The sequence below is a fragment of the Lepus europaeus genome, chromosome 10 (genome assembly GCF_033115175.1).
Source record: "Lepus europaeus isolate LE1 chromosome 10, mLepTim1.pri, whole genome shotgun sequence".
NCBI lineage: Eukaryota > Metazoa > Chordata > Mammalia > Lagomorpha > Leporidae > Lepus > Lepus europaeus.
In genome coordinates, this window is record NC_084836.1 from 116,120,450 (window position 1) to 116,142,591 (window position 22,142).

Genomic DNA, 22,142 nt, shown 5'->3' on the forward strand with positions numbered 1-22,142 from the left:
ATTTTACAAGTTGCAGCTGGACACAGTGCTGTGGCACCATGGGTTAAGCCACTGCCTGCGATGCCAGCGTCTCACGTGAGCACAGGTTCAAGTCCTGGCCACTTCACTGCCAATGCAGCTCGTTGCTAACGTGCCGGGAAGACAGTGCACGACGTCCCAAGTACCCAGGCACCCGGCACATACATGGGACTAGGACGGTTTCCTCCTGGCCCAGTCCTGGCTGTTGCAGCCACTTGGGGAGCAAACCAGATGTCTCCCCCCACCCTGTCACTCTTTCAAATAAACAAACTGCAGCTGCCAGGGCCTCCCAGGGAGGAGGGAGCTGGGCCACATTCTCCCGTCCGCCGACGTGGGCACACCCAGGACACCAGGGGCTTCCGCGGACCCCACTGAGCACAGCGCATTTGCTGTACCCAAGACAACAGAAAATCAAAAGAAACAGGTTTTGCCAGTGAACAGTCAGTGTCTGTCTGTCCACGAGCCACAGGGGACAGGTCCGGGACTCCTGGGTGATAGGACAATGTGATGCCCAGGGTAATTCTTCTCCGGGAACCCCAGGAGCTCCACGGCCAAGTCCATGGGGGAAGAGGAGGTGGGAGGACGCCGCGGCCGGCAGAGGGGCCGAGCAGCGGGAAGGAGCTCACCTTGCCTTCCACGCCCACGCCGCAGTCGGACTCCTGAATCATGCTGACGTCGTTGCCCCCGTCACCTGCGGGCGGGCAGAGGGGAGGCAGCTGTCCCATGGGGCCTCCTGTCCAGTGCCCAGGTCCTGCCTCTGGCTGAGCGCCTGGCCTGTGCAGCTCCATCCAGACAGGGTCACCAAGCACCAGAGGCCAGGCCACTCCGTGGGGCGGTGGTGGCACCGGGGCTGCGTCTACACGGCCTTCACCATGGCCGCCAGGCACACCCTGCTCTGGGCAGGCACCGTGCATGGCGGCAAGGGTGTTTCAAGTGGGACCCCGTTCAGTCCCTGTAAGCCCCCGGGAGGAAGGCAGTATCATCGCTCTCAACCAAGGCTCAGACGGGGGAGGAAGGCAGGGGAGGCGGGGGGGGGGGGGGGGAGGGCAGCAAGGAGAGGAAGGCAGGGGAGGGGGGGGCAGCAGAGGTCTTGGAACACAGGACCCGGGGCTCAGGGTGGGGTCTAAACCCCTCTCCCCGCCCCCAGCAGAGGAGGAGGGGCCCTCACACCTCCTGACCTGCTCCCTAAAGGGAAATTAACACAAAGGCGATCAGGAACAGCTGAAGTCCACAGGGAGCCGCCTGGGGGTTCGCAGCCAGACGACTGGCAGCCGAATCTAACCGCCTGTCATATAGAAGCCCAGGGCCCCGCGGCCCAGGGCCAGCAGCGCAGGTGAACGTACCCACTGCACAGGTGAGCTTCCCGGTGCGTTCCTGCAGCAGGCGCACGATCTGGGCCTTCTGGGTGGGGGCGCAGCGGCAGCAGACCACGGCCGGGCACTGGCAGGCCAGCTCCATGAACTCATACTCGTAGTACTTGAGGCACACCTGGGGAGGGCACGCGCCGGGCCAGCCCGGTCACTGCTCAGCCCCCCACGACCCCGCCCCACAGTGAGAGGCTAGCAGGGGCCCCGCCCACCTCCAAGGAGCCCCCCCATGACCCCGCCCCACAGTGAGAGGCTCGCGAGCCCCGCCCACCTCCAAGGAGCCCCCCACAACCCCGCCCCACAACGAGAGGCTCATGGGCCCCCGCCCACCTCCAAGGAGTCTCCCGAGATGACGAGAGCACAGTCATGCTTCCTACGGAAGGCGTTCAGCTCCAGGTGGGCCTCTCCACGGTTGCTCACCTGGAAGGGAACAGGGGAGGAGATGACGGCGCATTGCAGCCTTGCTGCACTCCGCGGCACTCCTGCTGCAAAGTCAGAGCCGGCGAAAAGCACCCAATGCAAAACATCCGATGCCCAAACGGGCGGCCATGGCTCCAGCACGAGAGCCGGCCCCAGCAGGCAGAGCGGGCCTTGTGTTCAACCCCAGCCAGAAACGCACGTGGCACAACAACTACAGTTCTTCACCTCTCTGCCTCTCGCGAGACCATGAAGGGGTCAAGACCCGACGCAGTCAAGAGCAGCCACAAGAGCTTGCCACAAGAGCGGCCACAAGAGCGGCCACAAGAGCGGCCACAAGAGCTTGCCACAAGAGCGGCCACAAGAGCGGCCACTTGCTCGTGGGCCATCCAATTCCCCTTCCTCAAGGAGCTCCCCACGCACTCCCCCTCAGCAGGGCAGACAGCCTGGCATTTGCTTCTTAGCCAAGGCCACGGCCGCGGGAGGTCAGGACGCCTTGGGGGTCCCGTGCACAGCTGACTTGCGCGGGTCGGGGACAGTGCCTCACTCTCACCGGCTTCTCAAAGTGGACCCTGCTGCGCCCAGATGCGATGAGCACAGCCCTAACCCAGGGCCACGGCAAGGAGCCCCTAGCCAGTGGAAGAACCCCTGCACCCGCTCCAGGGTCACCACGTGGTCCTGCCCAAACCAGCCAAGGGCCCGGCCTGCCGGACCCCAGTGCTTCATGTGTGCCTCCCCCCGCCCTGGTCTCCCTGGAGGGGAGGAGGTTACAGGGCAGACCCCAGGGCAGACCCACACCCCCCACAGCCCCACCCAGAGCAGGCTTTACCAGCCGGAACACGTGAATGTCCTGGTTTCTGGTCACCAGGTGGGCGTTCTTGGCCGTGCACGTGGCCGTCTCCAGCTTGTCACCAGTCAGCATCCAAACCTGGAACCAAAGCGGCCCCGCGTGTGAGCCCTGGAGCGCGGCTGCTGCCTGCACCGGCTGAGCTTCAAGGACACGGGGTGCAGCTGTCACGTGCCGGTCACCCCGGCACTCCCAGCGCCTCCCCACACCACAGGACATGCGCCAGTTCCTGGGGCTCGGGGTACTGAGACACCACTGCCGGGGCCACGGTGGCGCTTCCAGAAGGAGCCACAGACCTTGTAACCCCTTCTCGGGACTTTTCTTACAGCGACAAAAGTCTGAGAGAAGGGAAAGCCGGCGTGGGCTGTGGGGCCGCTCCCGCGAAGACTGCGCCCGAGACCGTGAGACCACAGCACCTGCCCCCTTCCTGCACGCTCCCCCCACGTCCGGCAGGGAAAGGCAGAAAGAGAAGCGACATCCACGCTGTGTGAACGAAGCATCCCACTCTGGCACGGACCGTTTTTTTTTTTTTTTTTTTGACAGGCAGAGTGGATAGTGAGAGAGAGAGACAGAGAGAAAGGTCTTCCTTTTTGCAGTTGATTCACCCTCCAATGGCCGCTGCGGCCGGCACACCGTGCTGATCCGAAGCCAGGAGCCAGGTGCTTCTCCTGGTCTCCCATGGGGTGCAGGGCCCAAGCACTTGGGCCATCCTCCACTGCCCTCCCGGGCCATAGCAGAGAGCTGGCCTGGAAGAGGGGCAACCGGGACAGAATCCGGCGCCCCAACCGGGACTAGAACCCGGTGTGCCGGCACCACAAGGCGGAGGATTAGCCTGTTAAGCCACGGCGCCGGCCAACAGACTGGCTTTGTGAGAGGGGAAATCCCCAAGAAGGCAGGAGAAAGGGAAACATACAAAACCCGGAGAGAAGTCTTAGAAATGGCCAGAGGCAGGGCCGGGGCGTAGTGGGCTAATCTCCACCTGCAGTGCCGGCATCCCATGTGGGCGCCAGTTCAAGTCCTGGCTGCTCCACTTCTGATCCAGCTCTCTGCTATGGCCTGGGAAAATAGTGGAAGATGGCCCAAGTGCTTGGGCCCCTGTGCCCATGTGGGAGACGCTCCTGGCTCCTGGTTTCAGATCAGCTCAGCTCCAGCCATTGTGGTCATCTGGTGAGTGAACCAGTGGATGGAAGACCTCTCTCTCTGTCTCTCCCTCTGTGTCTGTAACTCTGCCTCTCAGAGAAATAAATAAAAATCTTAAAAAAAAAAAAAAAAAAAAGGCAAGCAAGAAAAACATGGCTGCTGGCAAAGCTGCAACCCCCCAGTGCTGCCAGAACCGGCCTCTGTCACTGGACCCCTGCCTGCAACCCCCCCGCCACGGATGACGCCTGTGAGCCCGAGGGCCTGCACGTGATGCACACCCTGTACCCATGCATCTCCTTGCCCAGTGCTCACAGGGACATAGGAGGGGCCCCCGCATCTGCAGGCACTTCCCTGGGGCGCCCCCTCCTGGCGGCTGCAGACACACCACTGCGCATTTGCATGGGGCCCCCAGGAGAGCAAAAGGCACAGAGGGTGGTGTCAGCCCCATGGTTGCTGCGTGGACTGGCCACACGGACAGACATGGACAGACAGGCAGCTGCTGGCCGGCCACTCAGCTACACGGTGAGGCCCAGCCCATGCATGCTGGGCGCTGTGAGGGGATGAGTGACAACGACACACACGGGGTCTGGCCCACAGGGGGCTGGGAGGTGGCAGCCCCTCCTGGAGAGGGCTCTGGGGCCTCGGCTCCACCCGACTGCCACTCAGCTGCAGGGGCACACAGTGGGTGGGGGTGGGGGTCGTGGCCAGAGCTCGCCCTGGGCCAGCCCCTACCTTGATGCCGGCGTTCCTCAGGGTCTCCAGGGTGGGCCGCACGTCGGCCTGCAGCTGGTCCTCCACGCCCGTCAGGCACAGCAGCTCCATCTCCATCTCCAGGCTCTCGATCACGGTGGCCACTTTGAGCGAGCGGTCGTGCACACTCAGCTTGGCCTGGACGTAGCGGGCCTGGGCACACAGCGAGGCGTCACTGCTCAGAGGGGCGGGGGGACCCAGAGGGTGCAACACACTCTCGCCTCCTCGCCAGCTCATCTTCGCTGGCCCTGGGGCTGGACGGACCTGCCCGTGGGTCACTCAACCTCCCCCTCTCTCCATGGAAGGGCAACAGCGCCGGCCGCGTGGGGTCTCAGGGACCAGCACACCCCAAGATCTCAAAGTCAGCGGCGGATTCTCCCCAGCATGGCGCCCACTTCGGTACCAACACCCTCAGTCAGCAAGTTCCCTCATCACAGCCCGGCTCCTGGCTTGGATTGGCGCAGCTCTGGCCATTGCAGCCATTTGGGGAGTGAACCAGCGATGGAAGACCTCTCTCTCTCTCTCTCTCTCTGTAACTCTGCCTTTCAAATAAATAAAATAAATCTTTAATTAGAAAAAGAAATCAGGGCTCCGAGGGAGATCTCCTCCACACTGTCCAGGACGTGTGCTGTGTGTCATGAGCAACCCTCAGCCTGGGGTGGAAACGCGAACCAGAAGGCTGCAGGCCCTGCCCTCGGAAGGACCTCATCCTTTAGGGCTTGCAGGGAGGCACAGAGGGTGAAGCCACTGACTGTGACGCCACCATCCCATGTGAGCGCCAGTTCAAGCCCCGGCGGCTCCACTTCCAGTCCAGCTCCCTGCCGATGCACTGGGAAAGCAGCGGAAGACGGCCCCAGTGCTCGGGCCCCTGCGCCAGTGTAGGAGACCAGGAGGGAGTTCCAGGTTTCTGGCTTCAGCCTAGCCCACTTCTGGTTGTTGACACTATCTGGGGAGTGAACCAACAGATGGAAGATCTCTCTGCCTCTGTCTCCGCCTCTTTCTCTCTCTCTCTCCTCTGTAATTCTGGCTTTCAAATTAATAAATAAATCTTTTTAAAAAAGATTTCATTCTAGAGAGGAGATGCCTAAGATGAGTGTTAAAAAACCTAAGGGGGCCCCAGTGCTGTGGTGTAGAGGGTAAAGCCACCGTCTGCAGTGCCGGCATCCCATATGGACACCCGTTTGAGTCCCAGCTGCTCCACTTCCAATCCAGCTCTCTGCTGTGGCCTGGGAAAGCAGTAGAAGATGATCCAAATTCTTGGGCCCCTGCACCTGCATGGGAGACCCAGAGGAAGCTCCTGGCTCCTAGCTCTGGATCAGCTCAGCTCCGGCTGCTGTGGCCATCTGGGGAATGAACCAGCAGATGGAAGACCTCTCTCTCTCTCTCTCTCTCTGCCCCTGCCTCTCTGTAACTCTGACTTTCAAATAACTAAATCTTTAAAAAAAAAAAAAAAAAGCAAGAGCAGTAAGGGCAATAAAGAAAGTTAAATGAGGTGACAGATGGAAGATGACAGGGTGGGGCTGCCTTAGGTGATCCAGGAAGGCTTCCTGGAGGAGGTGGCATTTGTGCTGAGACCCAAAGGAAGTGAGAGAGTGGATCACGGAGCTCTGTGGGGGGAGAGCATTCCAGGCACACGACAGCAGGTGCAGCAGCCCCCACAGCAGGGAAGCCGCTGCCTTCAGAAAGGACCTGAGGTGGCCAGGGCAGAGCTGGCGGGTGCCCCATGGAGCTGGGCAGGCCAGGCCACAGGACAACTCACCTCGAAGTCCTGGTACTGCTCCTCCGCTAGACACTTCTTGGCCACCACCAGCACCCGCAGCCCTTCCCGGGCCATGTTGCCGCACTGGAAAACAGATGGGGTCGGCGGGGAAGTGCCGAGGCTCCGCCCCACACGCCCTCCCCAGGCTCCAGGAGGGCCTGGCCACGGAGAGGACAGGGACGCCAGGGGGCCAAGCGCTTTCCCCTAACACAGAGCCGCAGCCCAGGGGCTTTCCCCACCAGGTGCAGCAGGCGCCTCCGAACTGAACTCAGCTGCTGGCTCCGGGGACGCCGGGCGCCCCGCAAACCCACGCTCCGGTCAGGGGCGACAGAGAGGCGGCCGCTTCCCCAGCACAGCCGTGATGCGTGTGCCACGCACGGCGCAGCTGCGTGGGGCGCACACACCCAGGCCTCCTCCTGCCTGGGTGTCTCCCGCCTGGGCCCTGTGGGTTCCCCAAACTGGAACTCCGCGGTCACGGAATGTAAAACGTGTGCTGCCCGCCCAGGGTCCTCTCCCGGGCGTGCGGCAGCCTCTGAGGACAGACGGATGGACAGACGCACGGAGGGACGGACAGACAGACGCACGGACGGAGGGACAGACGGACACATGGAGCCGCGGGGCCGGGGCTGCGCCCACGCCGCACTGCGCTCACCTCTTCGTCCAGCCAGTCGTTGTACTGCACGATGCCCGCCATGACCACGTCGGCCCCCTTCATGTAAAACGTGATCTCTCCCGTGGACTCGTCCTGGGGAGAGAGGCGGGAGCAGTGAGCGGAAGGAAGCCCCGCCCCCGCCCCACGCCCACGCCCACGCGGAGCACACAGCAGGCGCCTGCAGGCTCTGACTTGGCCAGAGATCTAAGCCAGAGGGGGCCTGGGCCGGGCAAAGGCCACAGAACCTGCGGAAAGTTATTAAATGACAAAAGAGCAGGATCAAAAGGAGCGGGTTTGTTTTTAAAGGGATTCTTACTCCCGCCCCACGACTGGGGTGGACGCCGAACCCCGGCCCAACTACACGGGCTGGACGCTGCCCCGCGGGGACACTCAGCAGGCTTCCGGGTGTCTGCGTGCTGGATGCCACAGCACCCGCCGGCACCCAACAAAAATGCCTCCGCCCATGTCTGCTGCGTGAGAGGAAGGTCATTGCAGACCCGTGCCCCCTGAGGGCTTACCCACGGCCACATCACCCGGACTTCCAGTCCCCACAGTGCACCAGTGGTAGCCCGTGGCGCTAACTCCCTGCACAGCCATCGGCTGCCTGGCCCAGCAGTCGCCAGCTGCATGCGCTTGGGTAAGTTACTCCTCCAAGCCTGTCTCCTCCGATGGAGTGGGCAGGCCAACAACGCGGACCACTTAGGTTATTGTGCCGAGAGGAGATAACTCGCGTGGAGCACGTGGCACGAGGCCAGATACCACCAAGTGCCCTGCGGGGCTGTGACTCCTGCTGGAATGAGCGCCAACCTCTCTGCCCTCGGTCCTACTGGACACGGAGAGCGAGTCCTAGCCCAGTGTTCTCAAGGCAGGGGCGGGGCGGGGATGTGCTCCCCCTGGGACATCTAGCAGGTCTGGGGACACTCGATTGTCACAGCGTGGGGTACTGAGTCGACATCCACTAGGCAGAGGCCAGGGATGCCGTGAAACCAGCCACAGGGCCCAGGATGTAGCCCCCACCCGGGGATTCATCTGGCCCCCAACACCAACGGTGCCAGGGGCGTGGCCCCGAATGCCAACTGTGCCGGGACGAGCCGTCCGAGGGCACCATCTGCTGCTGCTTCCACCCCACTCCTCCTTGATGACTGTGGACATGGGGAGGTGGCCAGCAGCAGATGGACACGGAAACGGAGCACGGTCGGCAGCAGCTCGGGCCTAATCCCTGCTACCCTGGGAAACCCAGGACAAACGCCTACAGAAACACAGCTCAGACAAGCGGTCTGGTCTCCTCTTCTACGGTGACTTCTGAACGGTCGCTAATCACCGACCATCGTCCCCAACACACGCGCCGCTGACTCACGGAGCGGCCCCCCCGTCGCACACTCTCCCAGGCGCTCTCGCTCTCCGATGGGTCGCCCTCTGCTTGCCTGGGACTCGGGCCAAAGACAGCTGTGGGGTCTTGAAAGCCGCCGAGGCCTTTTCCCTTTCCCCTCACCAGTGCGCAACCAGGCGGCTGTAGGAAGGAACGCCCCCACCCCCGCCCCGGCCCGGCTTCCTTCGCCAAGGAGGGGTCCCGGGCGAGCTCTGACTTCTCATCCAATGTAAAGACTGCATCCCCTATCTCCTCCCCTGAGTCACTTCCTCCCACCAAGTTCATCACGAGTTTACTTCGCTCCCATCTCACGGCACAATTGCACTGTAAATGCACAGTGATCGGCCGATGGTGCTGGATTGGGGGGAGGGGGCATGGTTCCCACGGTGGCCTGCGTGTGGCATCTGTGCAAAGGCCGCTTTTATCCAAGCGACACGGAACGATCTACACCAACGACCCAACTCCATCATTCCAAGACAGGGTGATGGGAGGCAGTGGGGGCTTCTTGCATGCGACAAAAGCCAAACAGCTGGCACAGGCATCCTGGGGCAAGACAAGCACAGGGTCCCACAGAGGCTGGCTTCCCTAGCCTCAGCTAATTTCCTAAGAGGCAGGGATCAACGCAAGGCGATGGTGCAAGGAGGGACTCCCTGCTACTGTGCAGGAGCGCACAGGTGTTTAGCAAAGGTTGATGAGAGACAAGAGGTGGCAAAACCGCAACAGTTGCTAAATCAAGCCAGAGGGTCTTTAACCCTGAGCTAAGGTTTCCTAAGTCGCCTGCAACTAAGTAGCCTCAGACCAGGGTTTCCCGCAGTGAACACTCGGGCCAGATCACTCCTGCACAGTTTACCTTTGCACTTTCATTTGTCTAAATGCCCTAATTGTGGATTTTTTTTTTTTAATAACCTGGGAAGGGGGAGACGCTATATTAAAGGAAAAACAGATGTTTCCGTCCAACAGCGGGCCCTACTGCCAGGCCCAGAGCCCGGTTCTCGTGATGGGAGGACACAGGGATGTGTGGCTGGGAGGGAGCATCCTTCCACCGCCCACTTATCCTGGAAGGGCTGGTCCTGGAACCACCGGCCACGAGCCAGCTCTCCAATGACCTCAGCGGAGCCCACGTTCCTAGAACTGGGAAAATGAAGGCTGGAACCAACTTGATTCCGGAGGAGATAACGACTCCAATTTCCCAGGCAACAGCCGCCCCCAGGACTGAGCTGCTGCACAGCAGCTGTGGTCTCACGACACAGCTCCGGCAGACGAGGGCCAGAGACAACGCAGCCCGAGAGGCAGCAGCGGAGAGCACCTGCCAGCAGTTGAGACAGACAGGCCACTTGACCTGGGCCGTCTCAGAGCAGGTTCACGCCCGGTGTCTCCAGGTCATGCCCGCGGCAGCACGTGGGGCCGCCCATCCTCCCCCGGAGAAGCAGCCTCTAAGCCAGAGCTCGGCGGTCCCACCCCCTGGTGTTCATGTCCTCGAGTCACCCAGCTCCCTGGGATGGCTCTGGATCAAGTGACTTGCTGCTGGGAACAGAACCAGCTGAAGTGACAGTCTGTCATTTCTGAGACTGGGCTATAAGAGACTGACTTTTCCTGTGCTCACGCTCCGCCTGCTCGCTCGGATGACACCAGCTGACCTGCCGAGAGGCCCACGTGGCGGTGAGCTGAGGGCAGACACTGGGCCCCAGCCCAGCGATTCACAAGGAACTGGATCCTGCCAACAACACTGCTGTCTGGACACGGACCCTGCCTCAGTAGAACCTCAGACGACAGCAGGTGCACCGACCCCTGGCTCCCAGCCTGGGGCAGACCGTGAGCCACAGGACCCTATGAGCCCGCACCTGGATTCCCAGCCCATCCTGTGCATGCACTGCCCACAGCCACTAAACCTGGGGAAACCTGGGAAGCGCAGGTCCTGGGGTGAGAAGCGAGGACCGAGAGCCACACAGCCTGGGCCACTTCCCAGTCCACCGCAGTAGCTTCTCAGCACTTTCTCCTCCGTCAAATGTCAGTCATGACAGTGCCCACCTCACTGGGCTACGGCAAAGACCAAATGAGGGGGCCGATGCTATGGCACAGTGGGTTAAATCCACTGGCTGCAACACCAGCATCCCATATGGGCGCCGGTTCCCGTCCCGGCTACTCCTCTTCCAATCCAGCTCTCTGCTATGGCCTGAGAAAGCAGTAGAAGATGACCCAAGTGCCTGGGTCCCTGCAACTGCGTGGGAGACATGGAAGAAGCTTCTGGCTGCTGGCTTCGGATCGGTGCAGCTCCGGCCATTGTGGTCATTTGGGGAGTAAACCTGCAGAATGAAAGACTTCTCTCTCTCTCTCCTTGTCTCTCTCGCTTTTGCTCTGCCTCTGCCGATCTGTAACTCTGCTTTTCAAATAAATAAAAAAATTCTTAAAAAAAAAAAAAAAAGAACAAATGAGTTAGTCCATGCCAAAGACAGGGTAGCCACCTGCCCGTCAGAAGCGGCCTTCTGACTGCTACTTCCACTGTGGCAGTGGGAGAAAAACAGAGCAGCCCCAAGTGCAACAGCTGCAAGGTAACATCCAAGAGAAGCTCAGTGGGCCAGAAAATGACGTGCGTTGGGGCCAGTGCTGTGGCGCAGTGGGTTAAAGCCCTAGCCTGCAGTTCCGGCATCCCACATGGGTGCTGATTCTAGTCCTGGCTGCTCCTCTTCCGATCCAGCTCTCCATTATGGCCTGGGAAAGCAGTAGAAGATAGCCCAGATCCTTGGGCCCCTGCACCTACGTGGGAGACCCGGAAGAAGCTCCTGGCTTCGGATCAGTGCAGCTCTGGCCATTGCAGCCATCTGGGGAGTGAACCAGCAGATGGAAGACCTCTCTCTCTCTCTCCCTCTCCCTCTCCCTCTCCCTCTTCCTCTCCCTCTCTAACTCTTTCAAATAAATAAAATAAATCTTAAAAAAAAAAGAAAAAGAAAATGCCATGTGTTGTTCCTCTTAAATAACATTCTTGGGAGCTGCACTAATATAAAGAAATAGGATGTCCACTGATGATGTTTGGACTTTTCCTTGTGTGTTGTCTTGTTGTCTGTCGATAAAAGGCTCAAAAAATACCAAATGAAAATCCAAAATAACTATGGCAAAATGACAATGCTGAGTGAGCATACACAGGTAATTTTGGGATTGTTAAAGACAACCATTAAAAATATGCCATTAGAGGGGCCAGTGTTGTGGCACGGTGGGTTAAGCATCCACCTGCAATGCCAGACAGGTGCTGGCTGGAGACTCATCTGCTCTTCTTCTGATCCAGCTCCCTGCTAATGCTCCTGGGAAAGCACTAGAAGAAGGCTTAAGTGCTTGGGCCCCTGCACCAAAGTGGGAGACCCAGAGAGGCTCCTGACTCCTGGCTTTGGATTGGCCCAGCTCTGGTGGTTGTGGCCATTTGGGGAGTGAACCAGTCTCTCCCTCTCTATGTAACTCTGACTTTCAAATAAGCAAACAAATCTTTAAACAAAAAAAAAATTAGAAACTTCTTTACATTGAAGGACATTACCTAAAAAAGGAAAAGACATCCTACAGAAAGAGAGAAAATATTTGTAAATCATATATCTGGTAAGGGTCTACATTCCTAGACAGAACCCTTACAAGTGAACAAAAAAAGGCAATCCAGTAAAAAATGGGCAAAGGTCTCTGAGCAGACATTTCTCCAAGGAAGCTACACAGCCGTCCCCGAGCTCAGCATCATTGGTCATTAAGGAAATGCAAAACCAACCACAGTGAGACGCTACTCCCTCACCACGGGGGCACCCAGGGTCCAACCAGTCCAGAACAAGTCCTGGTGAAGATGTGGCGAAACGGTGCCGGCAGGGAGAGCGTGAAGCGGTGCAGCCGAGCAGACAGCGGTCCGGACTTGTCCAGGAGCAGGGTGACCGACCGAGCAGCGCTCACCGATTCCACGCCCACGTGCACACCACAGAGCTCCACGCCAGAGCTCCCAGCACTGCTCACAGGAGCCAACAGGTGGAAACAACTCAAATGTGAGAGACCCAGAGCACGAACTAAAGAGCAAACCATGGCACACAAGTCCAATAACGCACCAGCCAGCCATGAACAGGAACGGAGCGCGGCGCATGGCATGACAAGGATGACCTTGGAAACATCACAACAGGGTAGGCATTTGGCCGAGAAGTGATTCCCACATCCGACATTAGAGTGCTGGGTTCGAGTCCTGCCTCCAGCTCCTGCTCCTGCTTGGCAGACTCTGGGAGGCATTGGTGATGGTCCAGGTAACTGGGTTCTCATCACCTCCATGTGAGACCTCGATGGAGGCGCTGGCTCCCAGCCTAGCCCAGGCCACTGCAGGCGCTTGGGCAGTGAATCAGTAGACAGAAGTCTGCTCTCATCCCTGTCCCTCAGATAAATAATGGGTGCCTGGTGAGGCAGGCAAGCTGCTGCTCGGGTGCCCAGAGCCCAGGAGCGACTGTTCAGACCCAGTCCACTTTCCACTGAGTGTCTGCCACTGTGCACCAGGAGGGGCAGAGGGTGACAGCTCAGGTCGCTGCTTCTGCCACCCACATGGGAAACCCAGAATGAGTTCCCGGCTCCTAGCTTTAGCCTGGCTCAGCCCTGGCTGTTGGGGGGGGGGGGGGTTTGGAGAGTGAACCAGTAGATGGGAGATCCCTCTCCTTCCCTCCCTCTCTCCCCAACCCCTTCACCTGCTTTTCAAGTACATTCTTAAAAATTAAAATTAAAAATGTAGTTTTCAAAGGGAAAGAAAAAACAGGCTAAGACAAAGAAGCCAGAAATGAAAGGTCACGCGCTTCCATTTATGCGACACGTTCAGAGCAGGCAAATGCAGAGACCGGACGCAGCCGGGGGGCGCTGGGCGGGGGCAGGGCGGGCAGCGACTGCTCATGGCGCAGGGTTTCTCGGGGGTGATGGCAGACACGGTGGGTGCCCATCACTGCGAACGTGCTAGGTCCCACGGAACTGCCCTGTGTCCCTCACATGCCTATGAGACGTCACGCGACTTTCACCTCAATACAATAACACAGCGACTGAACGAAGCAATAGCACAGAATCGTGTTGCCAGGAACGGCCCAACCTTCGTAGCTACAATGTCCACCCCAGAACTGGGAGCACGCGAGCTGCCCAGTCACCTGCAGAGCATCCAACCAACACATGAATTTCCTTATGCTGGGGGGTGGGGGTGGGGGGATTAGGGCCCTGTGTTAGTCTGGCCATGGATGCCGTGAGAGGGGGCTGAGAAGAGGCGAGGAAGGCTGTCCGGCCACAGGGCCACACAGCGTCCCTGCGTCCCCACAAGGACCACTCACCCTCACGATGATGCCCATGCGCTTGCTCTCGTAGGTGAACGGGAAGAGCTGCAGGATGGTGAAGTTCAGGATCTGGTCGCCAGGGGTCCTCAGCTGTATGGACGACTGGTCTCGGCCCACCAGGGTTAAGCCCACGCTTTCCGTCCACTGTACCAGAGCCACCTGTAGTGTAACAAGGAGTCGAAGGTCAGGGGCCCGGTTCACAGGCCACCCACACGAACACAACGGCGGGACGGGAAGCAGAGGGAGCAGTGCACAGTCACTGCCCCGGGGGACCTTGAGGGCTGCACCCCGAGGCCGCGCCGCCTGCGGGGCTCCCACACTCAAAGCTGCTCCCGGAAGCCACAACTCACCCTCTCCTCCCAGCCCAAAGCAGGCCGCAGACCCAAGCCTGGCCTAGAGACTCCGTGCAGGTCCCCTTCTGGAAGAACCTGTAGCAAGCCCCACACCACGGGGACAGAGGGAACAGGATGGGCGTGCAGGGCCTCCAGTGCAGTCCGCTCGCTGGGTTCTCAGCACAGAGAGTCTCACCCGGGCAGTCAGGCACCCAGGGGCTCCCAGCAGTGCTGGGGCGTTCTCTCTCTCACATCGGGGGAGGGCGCAGCATTGGCACAGAGTGGGCAGAGGCCAGGGACGCTACTCCACACCTGCAGGACGCAGGGCGGCCCCAAGGTCAATGCTGTGGAGCTGAGAGCTCCACCCTCCGCCCATGTGGCCATGGGAGCTCGGAGAAGTGAACAAGCTGCCCACAGTGACGGCACTGGACAGTGGCCCAGGCAAGGCCAGGTCACCCCACGGCACCCTGGCTTCCAGGAGACCCCGCAGGGTCTCCCTCCCTGGGAGCCTCTCACAGCCTCAGCCTGGCTTCTCTGTGGATGCTGAGAGGCACGGGGGTCACAAACTCCAACACAGGAGCTGGACTGGGCAAGCGAACGAGAGGGCAGGGCCAGGGAGGGCCTGGGGCAGGTGGGCGTCCACTCCCTCTTCTAAAGGAGACTGCCTGCAAGAATGCAGGTCCGGCGTGGCTGGAGCTTCCAGGTCCTCCAGACAGACCGGAAATCTGGACCTGCCCCTGACATCTAAGAAACAAGGCTGTAATCCTGGGTTAATTACTTAATCTGCGTGCTCTGAAATCCCACGAGCTGGGCGGGCGTCGCACGCAGGACGCCTGCATCCCGTATCAGAGTGCCTGGGTGCAAGCCCAGCTCCAGTCCTGATTCCAGCTTTTTGAAATGTGCACCCTGGGAGGCAGCTGGTGGTGGCTCCCCAACATGGAGACCCAGATGGAGTCCCTGGCTCCTGGCTTCAGCCTGGTCCAGCCTTGAGTGACCCAGAGGATGAAAGCTCGCTCTCTGTAGCTCTCCCACCCCGCGCCCCATCACTCTGCCTTTCAAATAAATGTAGATTTCAATTAAAAAGGAAAAAGTACCTAGGAAGAAAGCAAAATATGTCTGCAGAAGAATCTGGTCCGGGGTCCCCGGAAGGGAGGGAGCCGGAGCAGAGGCAGGCAGCGGGGAGCACGGCAGGGGGCAGGGGGGCTGAGCGTCGGCCCCTCTGGCCCCTCACCTCCGCCTGCCACAGGAAGCGGCGATAGTGGGGCAGGGTGGCAGAAAGAAGTAAGACAAGCTGGTTGGCAGGCCACCGTGCTCCTCCACGGCACAGCCCGCTGAGCTACAGCGACCGATTCTGCCAGACTCCAGGAAGCCAAGACTCGTGGAGGCCAGGCGAGTTGTTCCAGGCTGCCAGCCTCAAAGGCCAACAGGGCCTGCGCGTAAGTCTGGCTGAGCCAAGCAAGAGGCCCAATGGGCAGGGCCAATCCCATCACCCAGAAGCCCCTTTTCAGCTGGGGTGTGCGCCCAGCAGGTGTCACCCCCACCATCACTATCAGAAAGTGGACGGACAGTGTCACAGGCAGAACAGCCCCAAGCCGGCCCATCCCACCCCCAGGACCTACAGACGTGTTTGCCATCTCCAGTGGCAGATGTTGGAAGCAATGACCCTGAAACAGGGCGGTTTTCTCAGGTCATCCAGGTAGGGCCCAACATGACGTCATGGGTCCTGGAAGGGAGTCGTCTGTGGCTGTGACAAGAGACAGATGAGGGGACAGGTGAGGTCAGAGGTGAGAGGTGAGAGGTGAGGACAGGTGAGGTGAGAGGTGAGAGGTGAGGACAGGTGAGGTCAGAGGTGAGAGCACAGGTGAGGTCAGAGGTGAGGACAGGTGAGGTGAGAGGTGAGAGGACAGGTGAGGCCAGAGAGGTGACACTGCTGGCCCTGAAGGAGGACAAAGGGACCATGAGCCAAGCAATGCAGCCATCCTGGGGAACAGGAAGAGGCCAGGAAACAGATTCTCCCTGGGAGCAGCCCTGGTCTGAGACACCTGATGCGGTCTCAGTGAGAGCCCGGTCAGACCTCCGACCTCCTGTCGGCAGCAGGCGTCAGCCATTGGCTTTGGCAGCAGTGGGAGGAGGCCTGGGAGGGCTCGCGAGGTCACGACAAGTCCAAAGGCTCGGCGTACCGAAAAGGAAGAAAGGAAAGGAGCCCCTTGCTCTCTCCTTAGGAAGCGTACCCTTCAGGCTACGGGAGAGGGACCACGCGGGGGCAGTGGGCGAGGCACAGAGAAGACCTGTTTTCTCCTGGAGAAGCACAGATGCTCCTCGGCCCATGTCCCCAGAAACCTCACAGGGCACCCTCCGAGCCGCCTGGCTCAGCAACACAGCCCTTGGTGCACACTCAGGGACCACGGGGCTGGCAGGGCAGGTGCTCGCTGCCGCTGGCCAGCATCTACGGGGAGGATGGGATCACGTGCTGCCAGCCCAGATGGAGCCCTACACGCAAATCTCAAGTACCTGTCCCTGAACTTCCGTCACCCTCGCACTGTCGGAAAGGCCAGGGCCCTCAGCTGGGGACAGAGAGAGAATGACCATCCGCAGGCCCCACCTGGTCCCGGATGACAACCTCCCTGAGCACAAGGGGAGGGGCTCTGCAGAGCCCACCTGGGCGCTGCTGCAGCATCAGGGTCCATCTGCCCTAGCCCCACCCCTTCCACCGAGACCGCTCTGCCGAGGCCACCAGCAGAACACCTGCCGCGGCTCTCTCAGCTTTGACTCCTGAACCCTGGAGTCATTCCAGCTACACCCAAAGTGGGGATCAAACTGGAGCTCAGAACTGGGGTCCCAGTCCCAGCTGCACCCCCAGCCCTGTCCCCACCAGGCCTCGCACACAGGTGCTTGGCGCTGAGAGCGGCCCTGACGCACCCTCGGTGGGACACGCTGAGCTTCCGCGCCTGCTTGCTGCAGCTGAAGGAACTGCGCCGACGGCAGCGAGTTCTTTCTCGGACCCCACCCTGTCCCGATAAAAGTCCTCGAGTCGGCCTGCATTCAGCAGCTTTCAGCGCTGGAAGAAAAGTCCCCTCTCAGGGCCGGCGCTGTGGTGCAGCGGGTAAAGCCGCCACCTGCAGAGCCGGCATCCCATATGGGTGCCGGTTTGAGTCCCAGCTGCTCCACTTCCGATCCAGCTCTCTGCTGTGGTCTGGGAAAGCAGTAGAAGATGGCCCAAGTGCTTGGGCGCCTGCACCCACATGGGAGACCTGGAGGAGGCTCCTGGATCCTGGCTTCGGGTCAGCTCAGCTCTGGCCATTGCAGCCAACTGGGGAGTGAACCGGCGGATGGGAGACCTCTCTTTCTCTTTCTCTCTAACTCTGACTTTCAAATAAATAAATGAATCTTTAAAAAAAAGAAACCTGGCCCCAGAGTGACGGCGGTAGGAGGTGTGGCCTCTGGAGGTGGTCACCTCGTGAAGACGGGGCCCTCAGTACCGGTCAGGGTTCTTGCCAGTGAGACCCAGAGAGTGAGCACCCTCCGTGCAGCTGCTGCCTGGTGCTCAGCAGACAGGCAGCTTCTGAACTGGACCAGGAAGCGGGGCCTGGGCCTCGCCACACCCACACCCACACCCACCTGCCACTGCTCTGTCCCAGGACTCATCAGCTCCCGGGTCAGGAGGGAGAAGCCCCTGCTGGTCACGAGCCAGTGATTCGGATTGGTGTTGTTACAGCAGCCAAACGATGCAGCTGCCCTGACCGCCAACGCCACCTGTTTCCCCTGCCAACAGTTCTCTCTGCACATCACCACAGAGTCCTGTCCTCACCTGCACCCCACCTGGACGCCTAACCACTCTGAGCCCTGCGCACCTAACACAGCGATGCTGGAGGGAATGCTTCAACAGAAACACTCTGGGGCCGGCGCTGTAGCGTAGCAGGTAAAGCTGCCGCCTGCAGTGCCAGCATCCCATATGGGCACTGGTTCAAGTCCCGGTTGCTCCACTTCTGATCCAGCTCCCTGCTAATGTGCCTGGGAAATCAGCAGAAGATGGCCCAAGGGCTTGGGCCCCTGCATCCATGTGGAAGACCCAGAAGAAGCTCCTGGCTTCAGACCAGCCCAGCTCCAGCCATTGAGACCATTTGGGGAGTGAACCAGCAGAGGAAAGGTTCTCTCTCTGCCTCTCTCCTTCTTTCTTTACTGTAACTATACCTTTCAAACAAACAAATAAATATTTTTTAAAACACTTCTACCTTTTACTTCTAGCCTTTTATATCACTTGAATTTTTTTTAAAAAACCCATAATACATTTTATTGCTGCTGCTTTGAAATCTTTTTTTTTTTTTTTTTTTTTTTTTGACAGGCAGAGTGGACAGTGAGAGAGAGAGACAGAGAGAAAGGTCTTCCTTTTTGCCGTTGGTTCACCCTCCAATGGCTGCTGCGGCAGGCGCATCGTGCTGATCCAAAGCCAGGAGCCGGGTGCTTCTCCTGGTCTCCCATGCGGGTGCAGGGCCCAAGCACTTGGGCCATCCTCCACTGCCTTCCCGGGCCATAGCAGAGAGCTGGCCTGGAAGAGGGGCAACCAGGATAGAATCCGGCACCCCAACCGGGACTAGAACCCAGTGTGCCGGCGCCACAAGGCAGAAGATTAGCCTGTTAAGCCACGGCGCCAGCCTCACTTGAATATTTTTAAGACCAGCATGCACCTCTTTTAAAGAAAAAGAAAGATTTGTTTTATTTATCTGAAAGGCAGAGTCACAAAGAGAAAGGTGGGGAGAGGTCATCCGCTGGTTCACTCCCCAAATGGCTGCAATGGCTGGGGTTGGGCCAGGCCCAAGGCAAGAGCCAGGAGCTTCTTCCAGGTCTCCCACGTGGGTGCAGGGGCCCAAGCATATGGGCCATCTTCCACTGCTTTCCCAGGCACATTAGCAGGGAGCTGGATTGGATGTGGGGCAGCCGGGAATTGAATCAGTGCCCACATGGGATGCCAGCACTGCAGGTGGCAGCTTAACCCATTAAGCCACAACATCAGCCCCATGTCTTTTATTATTAATTTTAATTATGCAAATAAAAGTCCAGTTCAGTCCAATCCAGTGCAAATACCTAGTGCTGCCTAAGCTAAAAACTTGACTTTGTCCACACCTTCCTTATGTACCACCTGAGTAACAAAGAGAAGATCTGTGGGTGCTTTCTTCTCACTCACTGCTTTCACAAAGAACTTTCCCGTTCATACTTTCAAGCAGCTGCTACTTCACCCCTTAGGAGCCCATTTAATTGTGCCGTGAAAAATTCTGTGAGGCAGGCTTGCAGGTTCACTAATTCCCTGAGAGCCTGCTCTGAACTTCAGTCGAGAGGGAAACTCCTCTCAGAAAGCAGGAGGCACTGTCAGGGCTGGCAGGCAGCTCCTGGGAAGCCCCGCCTGCCAAGCCATGGACCCCACAGGTTTAGGCGAGAGGGAGAGGCAATCAGAAGTCACCAGAGTGACGGCTGGGGGACGAACACCTGCAGCAGTGACGAAGATGCTGCCAGACGCCCACATCCCAAATCGGAGCGCCGGGGTTCAAGTCCCAGCTCTGTTCTGACCCAAGTTCCCTGCTGCTGCACATGCTGATAGACTGCTGGCGACAGCTCAAGTCCTGGGGCCTCTGCAACCCAGTGGGAGACCTGGATGGAGCTCTGGGCTCCTGGATCTGGCCTGGCCTGGCCTGGCCCAGCCCTGGCTATTGTGGGCATCTGGGGAGCGAACCAGCAGACGGAAGATCCTTCTCTCTGTCTATCCCTCTCTCTGTCACTCTGCCTTTCAAATAAATACAAATAAATGAATTAAAAGGGGCCGGCACCATGGCTCACTAAGCTAATCCTCCGCCTGCGGCACCAGCACCCTGGGTTCTAGTCCTGGCTGGGGCGCCAGATTCTGTCCCAGTTGCTCCTCTTCTAGGCCAGCTCTCTGCTGTGGCCCAAGAGGGCAGTGGAGGATGGCCCAGGTGCTTGGGTCCCTGCACCCACATGGGAGACCGGGAGGAAGCAACTGGCTCCTGGCTTTGGATCGGCACAGCGCCGGCCGTGGCGGCCATTTGGGGAGTGAACCAACAGAAGGAAGACCTTTCTCTCTCTCTCTCTCTCTCTCTCTCTCTCTCACTGTCTAACTCTGCCTGGCAAAAAATAAAAATAAATAAATGAATGAAAGAAAAGGAAGGCAAAGTCACTTCTTGCCTTCCTAAAACACGGATCTGAAGAGCTCAGGCCAAGGCTGCTTCATCCGCCGTGGGCCAGCAGTAAACCACCCGTAACAGGCCCTAACAACTCCCCCTTTGTCCTGGGCCTGCGTGCTTGGGAAGCATGCCCAGCCACGCACAGGGGCCCGGAATTCCATCCAGGACAGGATGCATGCTAATCGCAGGAGCGTGCGGGACACAAAGCCGGGGCCCCAACATCCCACAGAGCTCTGGGGCGGCGTTCACCCGCGGGGCCAGCCAGCCTGAGCCCAGCCTTGCGACATCATAAATCTACCCTTAGACCGGGGCTTCCTTTACTTCATAAGGAAACACATTCAACGATGTGCGGCCTGGTGGCTGGAAGTTCAAGTGCCGGCAGAACTGGGATGTGGCCCAGCGGAGGCCAGGGTAAACTGAGGCAGCCGCCACGCAGCTTGGCCAAGCACCACCAGGTGGAAATTGGCCCCGCTATTTCCAGATCCAATCTCTCTCAGCAGAAGCCAACTGTTACATAAAATTGGATTATTTTTTAAAATACTGCTTCAATTTTTTTTAACACAGCATAGAACAAACAAAACACTGCTTAGGAATCAGTGGCCAAGACACAGGTGTCTGTAAGTGGCTCATCTTCTCTCTTTTGTTTCTCTTTACTTACTTGAAAGGCAGAGAGACAGACAGTGAGCCCTTATCCACCAGTTCACTCCTCAAACCCATACAACAGCCAGCGCCGGGTCAGGAGCTCAACCCAGGTCTCCCGTGTAGGTGGCAGGGACCCCTGCCGCCGCCCAAGGTGTACACGAGCAGGAAGGTGCAGTCAAAAGCCCAGCCAAGACTCCACCCTGGGGTGCACTGTGGGACTGACCGTGCCCGAGCAGCACCCTAAGCCCTGGGCCACACACCCGGAAAAGCCAATCTCGACCCGAGTTCCCAGTACCTGAAATTCAACCTCCTCTGACTTAACTCTGATAAAAACTAACGCTGTTTGAGAGCATTTCCAGAAAAAGCGACTCATTTGGAAATGACTTAGGTCCACTCCCGGCCAATGCTACTCGTCCACAGGGCAGAGCTTCTGTGTCCACGGCCCACAGAGAAGCCACACCGAGGAGGGCTCCTCGGACACTTTTCCAAGTCATCCCCAAATCACCGCCTGGCCCTGCCCCAAACAGCCCCCACTCCCTTCTGATCAACAGAAATCTTATTTCAAGATTCTCACTCAGGGCCGGTGCTGTGGCACAGCAGGTTAAAGCCCTGGCTTGAAGCGCGGGCATCCCATATGGGTGCTGGTTCGAGACCTGGCTGCTCCACTTCCAGTCCAGCTCTCTGCTATGGCCTGGGAAAGCAGTAGAAGATGGCCCAAGTCCTTGGGCCCCTGCACCCATATGGGAGATCTGGAAGAAGCTCCTGGCTCCTGGCTTCAGATCAGCTCAGCTCCAGCCATTATGGCAAACTGGGGAGTGAACCAGAGGGTGAAGACCTCTTTCTCTCTCTCTCTGCCTCTCTTTCTCTCTGTGTAACTCAAACAAATAAATAAATAAATGAACAAATCTTAAAAAAAAAAAAAAAAAAAAAGATTTTAACTCAATGGTTAATGAATAACACAGATGGGGGATTTCCTTCACAGGTTCTGTTGGGGTGGGGTCTGAGGGCACAGCCAGGGCTGGTAAAGCCCCAGCACCCGCCCCCCACCAAGCCCTCCTGACATAGCATTCCAAGCCCAGCTGAGCAGCCCTGTGCCTGCGAGACACTGGGGTGGGGAGAGTGGGGGGCTGCAGGAGCCTCCTGTTCACGGAGACACCGATGTGCTGACGTGGCCTCAACTGTCCTGGGAGCAAGGTGCCCCTGTGGCTGCCATGCTTGAGTAAGGAGATGCAAAACGAGGTGACGGGGCCCTCGGACCCACACGGCCAGCAGCCGGCAACGTGCCATTGATGCGGAGGCGTCATTCACGAGGGCCAAAGGCACGCGGCCTCCCCCCAGTGTGAGGTCTG

General features: G+C 58.9%; 1 protein-coding gene across 2 annotated transcripts in view; it reads right to left on the reverse strand.

The window, feature by feature from the left end:
- Positions 1–22,142, reverse strand: part of ATP9A (ATPase phospholipid transporting 9A (putative)) — a 132,452-nt gene that overhangs the window by 17,438 nt on the left and 92,872 nt on the right. For both annotated transcript variants that reach the window (XM_062204366.1, XM_062204367.1), the window contains exons 15-22: positions 13,626–13,787; positions 6,951–7,043; positions 6,299–6,382; positions 4,522–4,692; positions 2,632–2,730; positions 1,716–1,805; positions 1,362–1,506; positions 645–709 (exon numbers count right to left, since the gene is read on the reverse strand). In XM_062204366.1, the coding sequence (XP_062060350.1) occupies positions 645–709; positions 1,362–1,506; positions 1,716–1,805; positions 2,632–2,730; positions 4,522–4,692; positions 6,299–6,382; positions 6,951–7,043; positions 13,626–13,787 (909 nt within the window). The remainder of the gene's footprint in view (positions 1–644; positions 710–1,361; positions 1,507–1,715; positions 1,806–2,631; positions 2,731–4,521; positions 4,693–6,298; positions 6,383–6,950; positions 7,044–13,625; positions 13,788–22,142) is intronic.